This window comes from Cololabis saira, chromosome 12, assembly GCF_033807715.1.
Source record: "Cololabis saira isolate AMF1-May2022 chromosome 12, fColSai1.1, whole genome shotgun sequence".
NCBI classification, from domain to species: Eukaryota; Metazoa; Chordata; class Actinopteri; order Beloniformes; family Belonidae; genus Cololabis; species Cololabis saira.
The window spans coordinates 8,956,047-8,971,271 of record NC_084598.1 but is presented as its reverse complement, the minus strand read 5'-3'; the positions used below and the strand labels follow the sequence as shown (position 1 = coordinate 8,971,271).

At 39.3% G+C, this 15,225-nt stretch overlaps 1 protein-coding gene across 1 annotated transcript in view; it reads left to right on the top strand.

Annotated features, from left to right (window-relative positions):
• Positions 1–15,225, top strand: part of LOC133456785 (immunoglobulin mu heavy chain-like) — a 48,184-nt gene that overhangs the window by 30,693 nt on the left and 2,266 nt on the right. Inside the window, exons 3-9 of the mRNA XM_061735379.1 lie at positions 888–914; positions 4,311–4,356; positions 6,509–6,805; positions 13,012–13,332; positions 13,473–13,763; positions 14,180–14,494; positions 14,594–14,878. Coding sequence (XP_061591363.1) covers positions 888–914; positions 4,311–4,356; positions 6,509–6,805; positions 13,012–13,332; positions 13,473–13,763; positions 14,180–14,494; positions 14,594–14,878 — 1,582 coding nt within the window. The remainder of the gene's footprint in view (positions 1–887; positions 915–4,310; positions 4,357–6,508; positions 6,806–13,011; positions 13,333–13,472; positions 13,764–14,179; positions 14,495–14,593; positions 14,879–15,225) is intronic.

The window sequence follows — 15,225 nt, the reverse complement described above, 5'->3', positions numbered from 1 at the left end:
GCACATATTTGAACTTGTGGTTATCAACTACTGGCTAATATTTATGTAACATACAGGAAACAATCTTCACCACAGCAGGTGCTTCCGCATCCAGACGACTCACTGGAACTTTAGACTGAAAACTAAACTCATGAACACACTGACAATGACAGCAGCTCACACCAAAGCAGGCCTGAGGTGAACTTGTAAGTTGTGAACATGGAAGTTATTGTTATCCATTCAGTATGTACCATATTTTATCAACATGTGACAAAAAACATAAGCACATTTTCCTAAAAGTGTGTAAACTTTATATAAATTGCATGTAATAATTTGCATGGATCTCCACTCACACCCCTCACAAAAAAAAAAGTAACTGATGAGAGACTCAACATCCTAGACACTCACACACCTACAGTACATAAATATCACATGATTCAAATTCACTGATTTAAACCATTTCACTGCACTAAAAAGGGTTGTTCCCTCTAATGGTTGTGAGATCATGGACGTGAGATCATTTGTATCATTTGTAAGAACTCAAATAATTGTTCTTTTGAGAGTCTCATTTGTCTTTTAACTGCATAAAGGGCGTGAGGGTATTATCCTCAAAAGTATTCCTGATCATGTGCATTCCTTTGCTGCACTGTGATTCAAATACAGCGGCCAAGTAGACATGATGGATTTTACATCCCAGACGTGCATGAGATCTCCTGCCATACTTTACTGTATTACAGAGGTCTCCAATTCCAGTTCTTGAGGTCAGCTGTCCTGCATGTTTTAGATGTTTCCCTGGTTTTAACACACCCTGATACAAATGACTGTCATTAATAGACCTTGATAAAGTGCTAACGATGACTTAATTGGAATCAGGTGTGTTGGAGCTGGGAAGTATCTAAAACATGCAGGACAGCGGGCTTCAAGGAACCGGACATGAAGATCCCTCCTTTAGTAGAAATACTAGTGCATGTGTTTGTTTGTTGACAGTTTTACGTGTCACTATATTCCTAAAACAATTATGCAAAATATGCTAAGAACATGTTGAAGGGTAGTTATAGTAACCACTGCAGCATTCATTGATGTTTTCCTTTTCTATACAGCAGGGCTCCTCAGCTCCTGTGCTCAAGGACTTCTGTCCTGCAGGTCTTACATGCTTCCCAACTCTAACACACCTGATTCAAATGAAACATGCAGGACAGCGGCCCTCGAGGACCGGAGTTAAAGAGCCGGAGCTGGAGTCCTGCTATACAGTTGGAGGTGCAGCTTCGAAGCTTACTGACACCGGAAAACTTCACCAGATATAATAAGTATAGATTAAGCCAGAACACCTTCAGGTATTTATGATGTAGTTCTACATTTTCTAACCATTACAAAAATATTGTTGGAATGAATAAACCTAAGCTCATCATGGTTAACAAAAAATCAAGGACCTTCGCCTTCCCGTAGGCCCGGTGCCATGTGGTCAGGGTAGCAGTCGTGGCGGGGTGCCTCGACGACCCAATCCCTGGACCAAAACCCTCGCAGTGGGGACATGGAATATCACCTCGCTGGTGGGGAAGGAGCCGGAGCTTGTGCGGGAGGTTGAGAGATACCGGCGGCTAAAGATAGTTGGGCTCGCCTCCACACATAGCTTGGGCTCTGTAACCCAGCTCCTTGAAAGGGGATGGACCCTCCACTACTCTGGAGTTGCTTCAGGGTGAGAGGCGGCGAGCTGGTGTGGGCTTGTTTATAGCCCCTCAGCTCAGTCGCCATGTGTTGGAGTTTACCCCGGTGAACGAGAGGGACGCTTCGGTCGGGGAAAAGGGCTCTCACTGTTGTTTGTGCCTACGGGCCGAACAGCAGTGGGGAGTACCCGGCCTTCTTGGGGTCCCTGGGAGGGGTACTTGATGGTGCCCCAACTGGGGACTCCATTGTTCTACTGGGGGACTTCAAAGCTCACGAGGGCAATGACAGTGATACCTGGAGAGGCGTGATTGGGAGGAACGGCCTCCGCGATCTGAACCCGAGTGGTGCTTTGTTGTTGGACTTGTGGACATGGTGTTTGTCCATAACGAACACCATGTTCAAACATAAGGGTGTCCATCAGTGCACGTGGCACCAGGACACCCGAGGCCGGAGGTCAATGATCAGCTTTGTTGTCGTTTCATCTGTACTTCGGCCGCATGTCTTGGACACTCAAAGAGACGGGCTGAGCTGTCAACTCATCACCACCTGGTAGTGAGTTGGATGCGCTAGCGGAGGAGGACGTTGGACAGACCGGGCAGACACAAATGGATTGTGAGGGTCTGTTGGGAACGTGTGGCTGAGCCCTCTGTCAGGGACGTCTTCAACTCCCACCTCCGAGAGAACTTCTCTCAGATCCCGGGGGAGGCGGGGGACATTGAATCCGAGTGGACCATGTTCTCTGCCTCCATTGTCGACGCGGCGGCTCGAAGTTGTGGTCGCAAGGTCTCCGGTGCCTGTCGTGGCGGCAATCCTAGAACCCGGTGGTGGACACCGGAAGTAAAGGATGCTGTCAGACTGAAGAAGGAGTCCTACCGGGCTATGTTAGCCTGTGGGACTCCTGACGCAGTAGATAGGTACCGGCAGGCCAAGCAAACCGCAACTCGGGCAGTCCTGGAGGCAAAAACCTGGGTCTGGGAGGAGTTCGGGGAGGCCATGGAGGAAGACTTTCGGTCGGCCACGAGGAAATTCTGGCGGACCGTTCGGCGCCTCAGAAGGGGGAAGCAGTACTCTGCTGGCACCATTTATGGTCAAGTGGGGAGTTGTTGACCTCGACTGGGGACATCGTCGGACGGTAGAAGGAATACTTCGAGGATCTCCTCAACCAGACTGAGAGGGTGAGGACTCGGGGACGTGCTCATCCATCACCCAAGCCGAGGTCACTGAGGTGGTTCGTAAGCTCCTCAGTGGCACTGGGGGTGGATGAGATTCGCCCCGAGTACCTCAAGTGTCTGGATGTCGTAGGGCTGTCTTGGTTGACACGCCTCTACGACATTGCATGGAGGAAGGGGACGGTGCAGCTGTGGTAGGAAACCGGGGTGATGGTCCCTCTTTTTAAAAAGGGGTACCGGAGAGTGTGTTCCAACTATAGGGGGATCACACTTCTCAGCCTCCCCGGGAAAGTCTACGCCAGGGTACTGGAGAGGAGAATACGGCCGATAGTTGAACGTCCGATTTAGGAGGAACAATGGAGTTTTCCGTCCCGGCCGTGGAACACTGGACCAGCTCTACACCCTCCGCAGGGTGCTCGAGGGTTCATTCCTTGTTGGTCGGCCTTCCTGCTGCTCAGTTAAACCTCTGCAGATGATCCAGATGTAGCAGCACGTCTGGTCTTCAACCAACCCAAGAGAGCTCATGTCACTCTGCTGCTAATCTCTCTGCACTGGCTTCCAGTTGCAACGGGCATCAAATTGAAAGCGCTGTTTTGACTTACCAAGCAATTACCACAACGGCTCCTGCCTGCCTTCACTCCTTCATCCAGAGATACACTCCCTCTACCTTCACTCCTTCATCCAGAGCTACACTCCCTCTACCTTCACTCCTTCATCCAGAGATACACTCCCTCTACCTTCACTCCTTCATCCAGAGATACTCCCTCTACAACCGGCTCCTGTTTCACTGGCAGGATTCTTACTTTAGTTTATTTGGAGTTGAAGGAACCAAAGGACCCATCAGATCTAAGTCTGAGTAGCGAGTGATCCCAAAAATCAGAAAAATAGCTGGATTTAACTTTTTAATACAAAACTCAACAACTCTTCCAACCAGATGTGGATTTAGTCACCAGCTAAATGTGATGCAACTGTCTTTTTGTATTTCACATCATACAGTGTCTCTTTCTGTTGTTCTGTTCAGGTCCATTAGGATGAAAAAAAAAACTGAAAATCACATCTCTGGACAATAAACAGACCTAATGAACCAAAACATTAAAAAGCCACTTGTAGGTTTTTGCAGTTTGGTTGAGTGAAATCTTCATGACAGATCAGATGATTATATTAAAAATGTATAATTTATTCATTTCAGAGTGTGAACATTAAGATATATTATCATCAACATTAAAATGGTGTATGTGTATTAGGTGTGTGTGAAATGTTGGACATGGAGCCGACAATAAGGTCTGTCTGACAAAGAGGAAGTTTACGCTGACTGTTGGCAAACAGATGTAACTTTATTTAATTCAAACCACAGGAAACAAATATCTCAAGGGAGAATCCCCAAAAACTGTAGAGAAGGAATGGCCTCATAAGTAACCCTGAAGGCCTTTTTTTCTTTTATTAAAACCAAGTATTTGTACATGAAGTCAACTGACATACATCACTGTGTACTACGGATACTTTGACTACTGGGGGAAAGGAACACAAGTCACAGTAACTTCTGGTAAGTAAAAACCTGATATACATGTAGTTGAAACAATTCAATACTTTTCTATGATTTATAATTATATTTACATTAGTTTCATTAATTACACAACTAGGATCTAAACTTTATGAACTCTCCAGACACTTTTTGGGCATGTTCTGGTATTTCCTGTAAAGTCAGATCAATTTGTGAATTAAAACAAGTGTGTGAGACGTTTTTGTACTATAGTACTATAGAAACGTGTCACTGTGACTACTACTTTGACTACTGGGGAAAAGGAACGGTGGTCACTGTCACAACAGGTAAAAAACAAAGCTTTTTGTTTTTGGTCCAGAATTTTAAACTGTTTGATTTAGACTTTAGATGCATCAATGACATCTTAAAAAACATTGTTTAGTGTATCCTCATATGTAACATTGTGCTTTTGACAACTCAAGAAAATGAACAGTGGTAACCGTCACAGCAGGTCGAGACAGCTCTTTATTTCAATTTAATAATATGAAGGTAATAAATATCACATTGTAATGTTCAGTGTAGAACATTTAGACCTCAGTGGCATCAACAGTCTTTGGGAAGTTTTTGTATGATGGATATGTTGAGATGCAACACTGTGATTACGCTTTTGACTACTGGGGGAAAGGCACAACGGTTACAGTCACTTCAGGTAAGTCAAACTGTTTTTTTTTTTCCTTTAATGTGTAGATTTTGCCTTAAAAACAGCAATTTATCTGTTTTGGGGAAATACAGTTGATGCCATTCAGGTCGTTAATTTCTGAAAACTGTACAACAAATCTGTTATTGTAATGTCTTAACGTTGTTTATGAAAATCTTGTCAATTTAATAATCTTATTGTCGAATTCTAAGATGCAATGGAAATATACTGAATATTAGATTTTATAGATTACATACTATCATAAAAGATTGAGATGGAAACTGTTAATCTGTGATCAGGTTTTAGTTACGTGTAGTTCATGGTTTGTTTTACTGTGACGACGCTTTTGACTACTGGGGAAAAGGCACCGTGGTCACCGTCACCTCGGGTAGGAAATCATTATTTCTAATTTAAAAAATAAACTTGAAATCTATGATTTTTTTTGTTTTCACGTTGCCACAACTATCGGTCAGCGACCATCAGATTTTTGTCACTTGACAAAAATGTGTACAAATAACAATAAGAACCTGATATCATTGAATTCAGTTGGATAATAATTCTGTTTTGAATTAATCTTAAATTAAAGACTTTTAAAAGCTAACTACATAAAGGAAACAACAGGACCTAATGGTAGAGAGTTTTTGTTTGGAGTGTGAATAGACTATTTCTACTGTGATAACTGGGCTTTCGACTACTGGGGAAAAGGCACGATGGTAACAGTGTCATCAGGTAAGATTTATACTATTTAAAGTTAACAGTTGGATTGTTTGATACTTTTAAATGTCCCTTTTATGTTAAAGTGTAGGTTATTATCTTATAAGGTCTCAAAGTGAAATGTTCTTACAGCTTTTCTACTGACAAAATCCAATTTTCTCAAATGTAACATTGTTTAAAACATTAAAATCTACATGCTTTGGCCAATTTGAATGAATTTCATGAGAAAGTGAGATTCATTTTTAATTTTTAATGAGTTTTGTGTTCACTGTTAGTGGAACAGACTTTTTATACTCAGAGTTAAGTAGATTCATCACTGTGTTACGCTGCTTTTGACTACTGGGGAAAAGGTACAATGGTGACTGTTTCATCAGGTAAGATATCGTTTCATCTGATAACACAAATGCAGAACATTTGTAGTATAATTATGCCAGTAACTCAGTTGATGGATAGTTATTTATTCATATTTTTAAAATATGACAAATTACTGTTCAAATGGTGCTCTGAAGAGGAATTTCACTTTTAGTTAAATGGTTAAAATTTTTTTAAAGACAATTGAGGGAGGTTAATATTAATACAGTATGACAAACAGACTGACTAAATCAAATGGGAAATCAGCAATTTTCATTCACAGAGCGACTTTGAAACCTTCAACATTCCTCAGTTTTTGGTTCATGCTGGTCTTTATTACATCATTGCATCAAAGCAGTAACTTCACCTCAGTTATTTGAGAAAAATTATGAGTATATAACATTATTTGAATTTGTTTTAATTTCCATTTTACATGTGTTTCTCCTGTTTCAGCAACTCCCACAAAACCGACGGTCTTTCCTCTGATGCCATGTGGCTCTGGAGGAGGACAGAAAGTCACCCTCGGCTGTCTTGCCACCGATTTCACGCCGTCCTCAGTGACCTTCTCATGGAACCAGGCCGGCACGTCTTTGACAGACTTCATCCAGTACCCTTCAGTACAGAAAAACAGCGCTTATATTGGAATAAGTCAAGTCCAAGTGAGCAGACAGGACTGGGACGCAAGAAAACCTTTCCAATGTGTTGCAACTCATGCTGCAGGGAACGTCCAAGGGACTGTTGTACAGCCAAGTAAGTCTTTTGCTAAGTCATTAATCATTGCTTTTTAGTATTTCATTTCAATTTAAAAGTAAAAATTCACATTTTTGTACGTAACTACTGAAAAATGAATTTTCTTAAATATGATTATTTATTCTTTTTAATAATAGTGTTATAAAATCCCTCTTAACAGCTACAGTACTGTAGTATATAGTAACTGTACTTATGAGAATTAAATTTAGGCATTTTGTAGTATAAACACGATACAGCTGGTCTATATATATATATACATGCGTGTGTGTATAACAATTTTGATTATTTTTTTGATTAACTGTTTCTTAATTGAAAAATTTAATGAATTAAATATTTTTATAGCCAACAAAAGAAGCAATGAGCTGCATGAAGTCACATTTATTCCTTATAAAAATAGACAGTGACTAATTACTAAAATCACTACTAATAATCAATAAGTATAATAAAACCTCCATATCTACAGTGCAGTTCCCACTAGGACATCGATTTTGTGGGTTTTCTGAGAATTATTGTTTGAGTCAGAGTTTACTGCACTTTTGCAAAATTAAGTGAAATGAACATCACAGAGAGAAATAATTGGATTACATTTTGGGGGAAAAGTTCCACCAAACCGCGATTTTAAAAAAAAAAGAGGGTTTAAATGGGGCAGATTGGTAATTTTATTATGTTCATATTTAGTCTCGTCCTTTTTCCATCTTCACTAATGTACCGAATGTCTTATTCACCTGTCCTGGACTGCAGTGGTGCGGTCCGTTTCTTTCCATCGATCTGAATAATTGTCCTTCTTTCTGTCTCTGTTTTCACTCTGTCTATAATTAACATCATTAACATTCACTTCAAAACTGTGTTTGCTTGCCATTCGATGTATATGCAGAAGTGAGTGTTAAAGCTCGGCTCTATGTGATATGAAAATGAATATACAGGACTGTCTCAGAAAATTAGAATATTGTGATAAAGTCCTTTTATTTTCTGTAATGCAAAAATGTCATACATTCTGGATTCATTACAAATCATTTGAAATATTGCAAGCCTTTTATTATTTTAATATTGCTGATCATGGCTTACAACTTAAGAAAACTCAAATATCCCATCTCAAAAAATTAGAATATTCTGGGAATCTTAATCTTAAGCTGTAAACCATAATCAGCAATATTAAAATAATAAAAGGCTTGCAATATTTCAGTTGATTTGTAATGAATCCAGAATGTATGACATTTTTGTTTTTTTAATTGCATTACAGAAAATAAAGAACTTTATCACAATATTCTAATTTTCTGAGACAGTCCTGTATAGTTTCCTCTGGATTAGTATGAACACTTTGTTAAGAAGAGAAACAAGTTTTCCTTTAAAGGGCATCATCGTGATGTGGTTATATTTATTCAAGTTAGATAAGATTTATTAACTTGATTATATTGTCTTAACCAATACCGGTAATAATCTGGTAAATCTTTAAATTAAATGATGATGGCAGCATTTTCCTAGGCTTCTGCATATATATAAATATATTATTGCTTGCTTCTGCAAACATATATTTGTGTGTGTGTTTGTTTTTCAGACGTGGTTTATGAGTTACCAACTCTTACAACGGGTTCCTTCATTGATCATGACAAAGATGAGGCTTCCTTCTTCTGCTTTGCCAAAGATTTTTCACCCAAAAAATATGAGATCAGTTGGAGGAAAGACGGCAGCGAAGTCTCCAGCAAAATAGACGAGATCAGTTCATTGTCTGGGGAAAGAAAGGACACAAACGGAACGATGCTGTACAGTTCAGCAAGTATGCTCATAGTGAAACCCAGTGAGTTGAGTGAAGGTGTGACATTTACATGCGTGTTTGAGGGGAAATGGGGAAAAACTGGTTCAGAAAGGACAGCAAATGAGACCTACAAGGATTCAAGCAGTGGCGGTCCCGGTGGTGAGTACAAAGTTCATTTTTCTTTAAAAAAAAAAAAAAAAAGAAGCTTAACATTATAATATTTTTGTAAAGACTTCTGTTCAATAGCTTTTTATTTATTTTCCCTCAGATGCAGGATGTCGTATAGCAGATGTGGATGTAAACATCATCGCCCCCAAAGCTGAAGACTTATTTGTAAAACAAAAGGGACAGCTTACATGTCAAATCAAGGTCAAAAAGGGAACTGTGCAAAAGATTTGGTGGGAGGATGAACGTGATGTACTGGCCGGTACCTCAAAGGATGTAACAACAACAACAAAAAGCTTTGAGCACGTTCTTGACATCACATATGATGAATGGCACGAGGGAGTTACGCGCTTCTGCGTTGTTGAACACAAGGACTGGATTGACCCGCTGAAGACCCGCTATCAGAGAAGTAACGGTGAGAACATTTGGATCCATTTTCAACAAAACAATAACAGCAACAAAAAACTAAAAGTAATTTATGATTTTAATGATTTTTTTCACCTCATGATGGGAGTTATTTAGATACTTTATTTGCTTTTTTTCTTGTAGCACCAGTGTGTTCTGGGTTTCCTGGTATTTGTATCCATCACACAGTCTAATTGTTGTCTTGTGGTTTCAGGAGGAGCTGCTCAGCGTCCTTCAGTGTTTATGTTGCCTCCAGTAGAACACACTAGAAAAGACGTGGTGACCCTGACTTGCTACGTGAAAGACTTCTTCCCTCAGAACATTTTCGTGTCTTGGTTTGTTGATGACGAGGAAGCAGACTCCAAATACAAGTTCAGTACCACAAACGCTGTAGAAAACACCGGATCTTACTCCGCTTACAGCCAGTTAACCCTCAGCCTGGATCAGTGGAGACAGACTGATGTGGTGTACAGCTGTGTTGTTTACCACGAATCCATCGCTAACTCAACTAAATCCCTCGTCAGATCCATTGGATACAGAACATCTGATAAAACCAACCTGGTCAACCTGGACATAAGCATCCCTGACAAGTGCAAGGCGTAGTAGATGTCGTTGTGTGTCGCTGTGTCCTCTTTTCTTTTTTTGGTTCAGTGTCTGTTGCTTGTGATATTGTGTTTATTGACATTGTGTTTGTGTGTTTTGATGCATATTGAAAATAAATAAAAAAAAGTTCTCTTCATGTTTGTTGCTTGCACTTCATGTCTTTACTTAACTAATATTTGGAGCTAAACGTGGATTTGAAGTGTGCAGTCACAGTCCAGTCCAAGTCAAACATATTTGGCGTAAATATAAGTTTTACACAACTGTAGGGTTCTGATATAAAAGTTTTTAACTTACAAAAATACCACCTCCGCACTAGCTTAAGGCAGCAATATAATTAAATAAATCTAGTTTTCTCATTGTTATTTGCAGAAAGAGTGCTAACACAGCTTGTGTGACTTGTCTTTGTGTGCCTGTGTTTCCTCTACTCGCTCTTGCACTCCAAACAAGAAAAAATATTATTATCATCATTATTTCATCTTGGGCTCTGTGTTTCTCAGTCGCTCACAAACCAAGTCGTAGCAACCAGACTAATGATGGATTTTCTCTGAGCAAGTCAGGATCATTACAGGACCAAGTTAATGACTATAAAGAATATAAGTGTCATCAAAGAAAGTCAGTCCAAACTGTTAACGTTCATAGGACACTTGCAGACGACAGACTGACTGATTTAATTACAGATATTCACCTGTGAGGTCCAAGAACACAATGACCTCCTGTAGGAACCTCAAATAAATGTTGACCACTGTGTCTACAAATGTGGATTTTATTAGATATAATCATTATTATTGATTACTGTGCAGCCACAGCAGAGCTCCTGACTGAAAGCAGCTGCCACTGGAACGAGGCCATGGAGGCCGAGCAAGATAACATGGCAAAGACCGCCGTCACCTTCATCCTCCTCTTCCTCATCACTTTGGTGTTCACTGTTGGAACCACTGCTCTCAAGGTAATCATCTAGATTTTAATGCAGGGACAGATTTCGGACTGATTTAAACAAGAAAAAAATGAAAATGTAACTAAAAAGTATCACAAAGGAAATCTTTCACTTCATTTGTGAGACAGGAGCGTGGAAATACTCGGTTAGATGTTAAAAAAAACTGAACTGCATTGAAAAGAATATCATCTCAAAATACTAGAAGTGCGAGTCTAAAACTAGTTATATTACAAAAGCTTATCAATTATTGTTGTATATTTTTGTAACTAAATAAAATGTGGTACAACCTGCATCAGAAATATAGTTGAGTAAAAATATAAAAGAGCACAAAATAAATATGTTAATGACATAGATCTGATCATATTACACTACCTGAGTTAATTAAGTTAGTTTAGGATACTTCTTATCACTCGACATACCATAATAAGCTATAAGAAAAAAGACAATAAATTAAGACATCATTAAATAAATTTAGCAAACCTTCTCAGTAAAAATGAGACAATGTTCAATGTTTGGTGAAATGTTGGTGCCACTAAAGCTGCTTTTACAAACTAAAACCAAAACTAATTTCAATACTGACATTTTTACATCTTACATGTTAATAAAAGTCAAAAGTAATTTCAGCAGCAACATTTCAGCCTTCAGTGATTCATGTACAGGAAAAATAAACATTAAAAGCCCTTCAATAAATGTAATGAAAATCATAAAAAGGGTGTTTTTGTTTAAAATAGGTTAAGACAGGAATAAAACTTCTTAAGGACTTTTAAGATAAGATAAGATAAGATAATCCTTTAATAGTCCCACAGAGGGGAAATTTGCAGTTCACAGCAGCAAAGGGGGATAGTGCAAAAAACAAGAGGCATTAATAGAAATAGTAATAACAAATACAGTAATAATAACACACTATAGACAGTAAACTGGTATGTACAATAATAATAATAATAAGAAAAATAAATAATAAGAAATACTAGTATATACAAAAATAACAGATGGATATTTACATAATTGCACGTTGCAGAGAGTGATATTGCACATTATTTTCCAGTATGTACATTTATTGTCAGGTTGTATGTGGTCTACTGTGAGCAGTGCTGGTTGTGTAGTCTCACAGCTGCAAATGATTCTAGTTAACTCTTGACTAAAGTCCAACTGGATTAATGTGAAACTTTATTTCATGCGTCTGGACGATTGCAGGAGAAATAAATATTTTCTGCAGGTGTTACTTCCGTACGTATAAATGTTTTTGAAGGTTAATGAAGTTATCAGATACATAACTGCCGAAAGGTACAACACAAACGAGCTGAAAGGTTTTTCTATTTTCTATGATGATATTTAATTCTAGTTTGAGAAGAAACGATGTTGTACCTGTGATGTACAAACTCTGATCAAGTGTTCAATTCAGACTCTTCAGCAGCGACACACAGACTTTGATTTTTGTCATGGACATTTATCAGTCTCTTTTTTCTTTTTATCTCATTTCAGATCAAATGAAATACGAGAACACAGAAAGAACTTAAAACATTTTTTTTTGTCTTTTTCAAAACTTTTCTTATATTTTCATTCAGTCATGTAAGTAATCACAAATGTTATTTCTCTTTCAGTGTAATTCCAAAAGCTTTTATCCTTTTTTAAATAAATGTTTGAGTGAAGATACCAATTCATGTATTCTCCCATTTTTTAATCTCTTACATGACTTTGAAACTGTTCATATTTGTTATAGTTTTAAATAATACATAAAACTCATCAGGCCGTTTAACAGTTTGTATCTTATGTTTCATGATACTTTGTTCATCCTACCACATCTGGAATCAACGGACCATGTTCACCTGGGTGTGTTAATCAGGAGATCTCACAGTCGGTTACCTTTTCTCTCTATAATTACTGGACTTGTAATTAAAACCTTTGGCAAAGTCATGAGAAGAAGTCCATCTGATGGTTTATGTAAACAAACATGAGATATTTAAATGTGCTCTCTGTTTCTTTTACTGGCATAACCGCACCTCACACCTGCTGTCTGCAATGCTCTGCTGCTCTTTGTGTGGTTTCACTTCTGTATTTGGTCTCTTTTTGGACCTGGGTGTTACACAAAGCTTCCTCTCTGTACAACCTGATCAATCTTGTCAAGCTTTCAGATCCATTTCTGCACGTCTACAAAACCAAACTCTGTAAAACCAAACTCTGCCATCTACCCAAAAACAAACACACTACACTTAGAATTAAGACTCATGTCAACTGGTTACCAACCAGAATCTGAAGGTACGTATGAATGAAATGAAATCAGGTTGTGTTTTTCAAACAGTCAAAGCAGGAAACGTGTAAAGACCTGTCATCTCTTTTCTGTCACAGAGCTGCGGGTCGTCGCTCCAAACATCTCCTTGTATCCTGTATGGGAAGGTGAATTCGGGGTCTCACAAGTCAGACTCATCTGCACCCTAAGCGGCTATTTTCCTAAAGAACTGAGTGTGGAGTGGCAACAGAACAACCGGCGTCTGTCACACATTAAACCCAAGGAAAGGAATCTGGAGTGTGTGGAGGGAGAAGAGAAAACCTACAGTCTGACCACTGAGATGGAGCCGGACATGTCAGAGTGGGCTAAAGGCTCAGACTTTACCTGCAAGTCCATTCACAAAGACAGTGAATATTCAAAGACAACAAACATTTGTCAGAGTAAGTTTGGGAAATTAAATGTTCACAGCAAATATTAGATTAGACATAATGTCCAAAAGAATTTTTTTTTTTAATGACAGATTTTGTACTGATTGAATAAGTTGGATTACTATGTGAGGACTGATCCATGTTTCCTGCAGTCCATGGAAGTGTCCCTCCTTCCATCCATGTGGAGATTCCCAGCTTCAAGACAGTCATGACAAATACTGATGTGAATGCTAAATGTTCCATCAGCAGTGTGTTTGATGCCAACCTGAGCTGGCTGATGGATGAGAAACCTCCATCCAACCACCAAGTGAAGCAAGTCACAAACACATCTGTTTTAATCAGTGAACTGAAGGTCCCATCGAGGACCTGGAAAAACCTGCAGCTCCTAACTTGTAAAGCTCAACATCGCTGCTTCACTGTTAAAAAAACGGTAAAGGTTTTAGGTAAGAAGATCAAAGTTTGCAAACTATCATATTGCAGAGAGTGGAAAGGTCCAAAAATGTTGTTATTATGTGTATATTTTTATGTTTGGATCGCCGAAGAACAAAACCTCCTATCTGAAAATTTCACTTTTTTGGGAAAACACAAAAAACTGTGTTGTTTTCTTGTAGAATGCTATTTTTTAAGGATACCCCTATCCTAACCTAACCCTACCCCTACAGGCTGAATAGGTGCAGCCCACATTGTGATGTCATCCAAAGTGAAAAACACCATCCAAAGTGAAAAAAAACAATCAGACAATTTTGCAGATAGGAGGTTATGTTCTTCGGCCCTCGATGTGTGAATGGATGCCCAAACTTTTAAATAACACTGTTTGCACATGAAAATGTACATTTTACATGGTGCTGTCATGGTCCAGGTCCTGCAGGTCCAGCTCCACTGGTGGAGATCAGGAGATCTCTCCCAGACCTGCTGAAGGGAGACGTTGCTGTGCTCCAGTGTGACATCACAAAGCCCTCCTCACACGACCTCTACGTCACATTTCAGGCCAAAGGAGCTGATGTTTCTCACAAGCATTATGTTGATCTTCCTGAAGCCTCGGACCTCCATTCAGTCAGTACACGGTTCTCTGTGCCTCCACAAAACTGGACCAGGGACATGAGTTTCACCTGCAAAGTGAACCAAGGTTTCTCCAGCAAACCTTTTGTGTCTAACTCCATCAACAACATTTTTGGTGAGATTGTTTTTTATTATTGTCAGTAACCAGATGATTGATAATGGATAATTTGCTAAACGAATCCTTTGTTTTTTTCTTTTTCAATGTTATATCTAGTGGAACCATCAGTGGAACTTCTTCTGGCTCCCAGAGAAGAGTCACAACAACAGAACCTCTTGTGTTCAGGATGGGGCTTCAACCCTCAAATTAAATGGTTTACTGAGTTAAAGCCGATATCTTCATCTACTAACAAGACCTCCATGGATACAAATGGACGTGTGACTGTTACCAGTGAAGTGAATGTTCCTCAGAAAGAGTGGGAAACAGGGAAGGACTTCACATGCGAGGTGTCTGACAGTTCTCTGAATAAAACCGTCAGAAGGAACATCAGCTTCTGCTCAGGTAAACTGTGACGTAACCAGTACTGGAGTTGAGGGGGGATGAGGGGGGATGAGGGGGGATGAGGGGGGATGAGGGGGGATGAGGGGGGATGGCATCCCCCCCTGAAATAAAAACAGTCAAAATCATCCCCCCTGTAAAACTGCCATCCCCCCTTTCCATCCCTTATGTCATTTCATCAATGAATGTGGTTTTACTGCTATTTCAACATTTAGAGTCATCACCAGAAAAATAACACCGGAAAAATAACTTATTTGACAATTTTCACCTGTTTCAAGTAAATTTTCACTTGAAATAAGTAGAAAAATCTGCCAGTGGGACAAGATTTATCTTCTTATTACAAGCAAAAA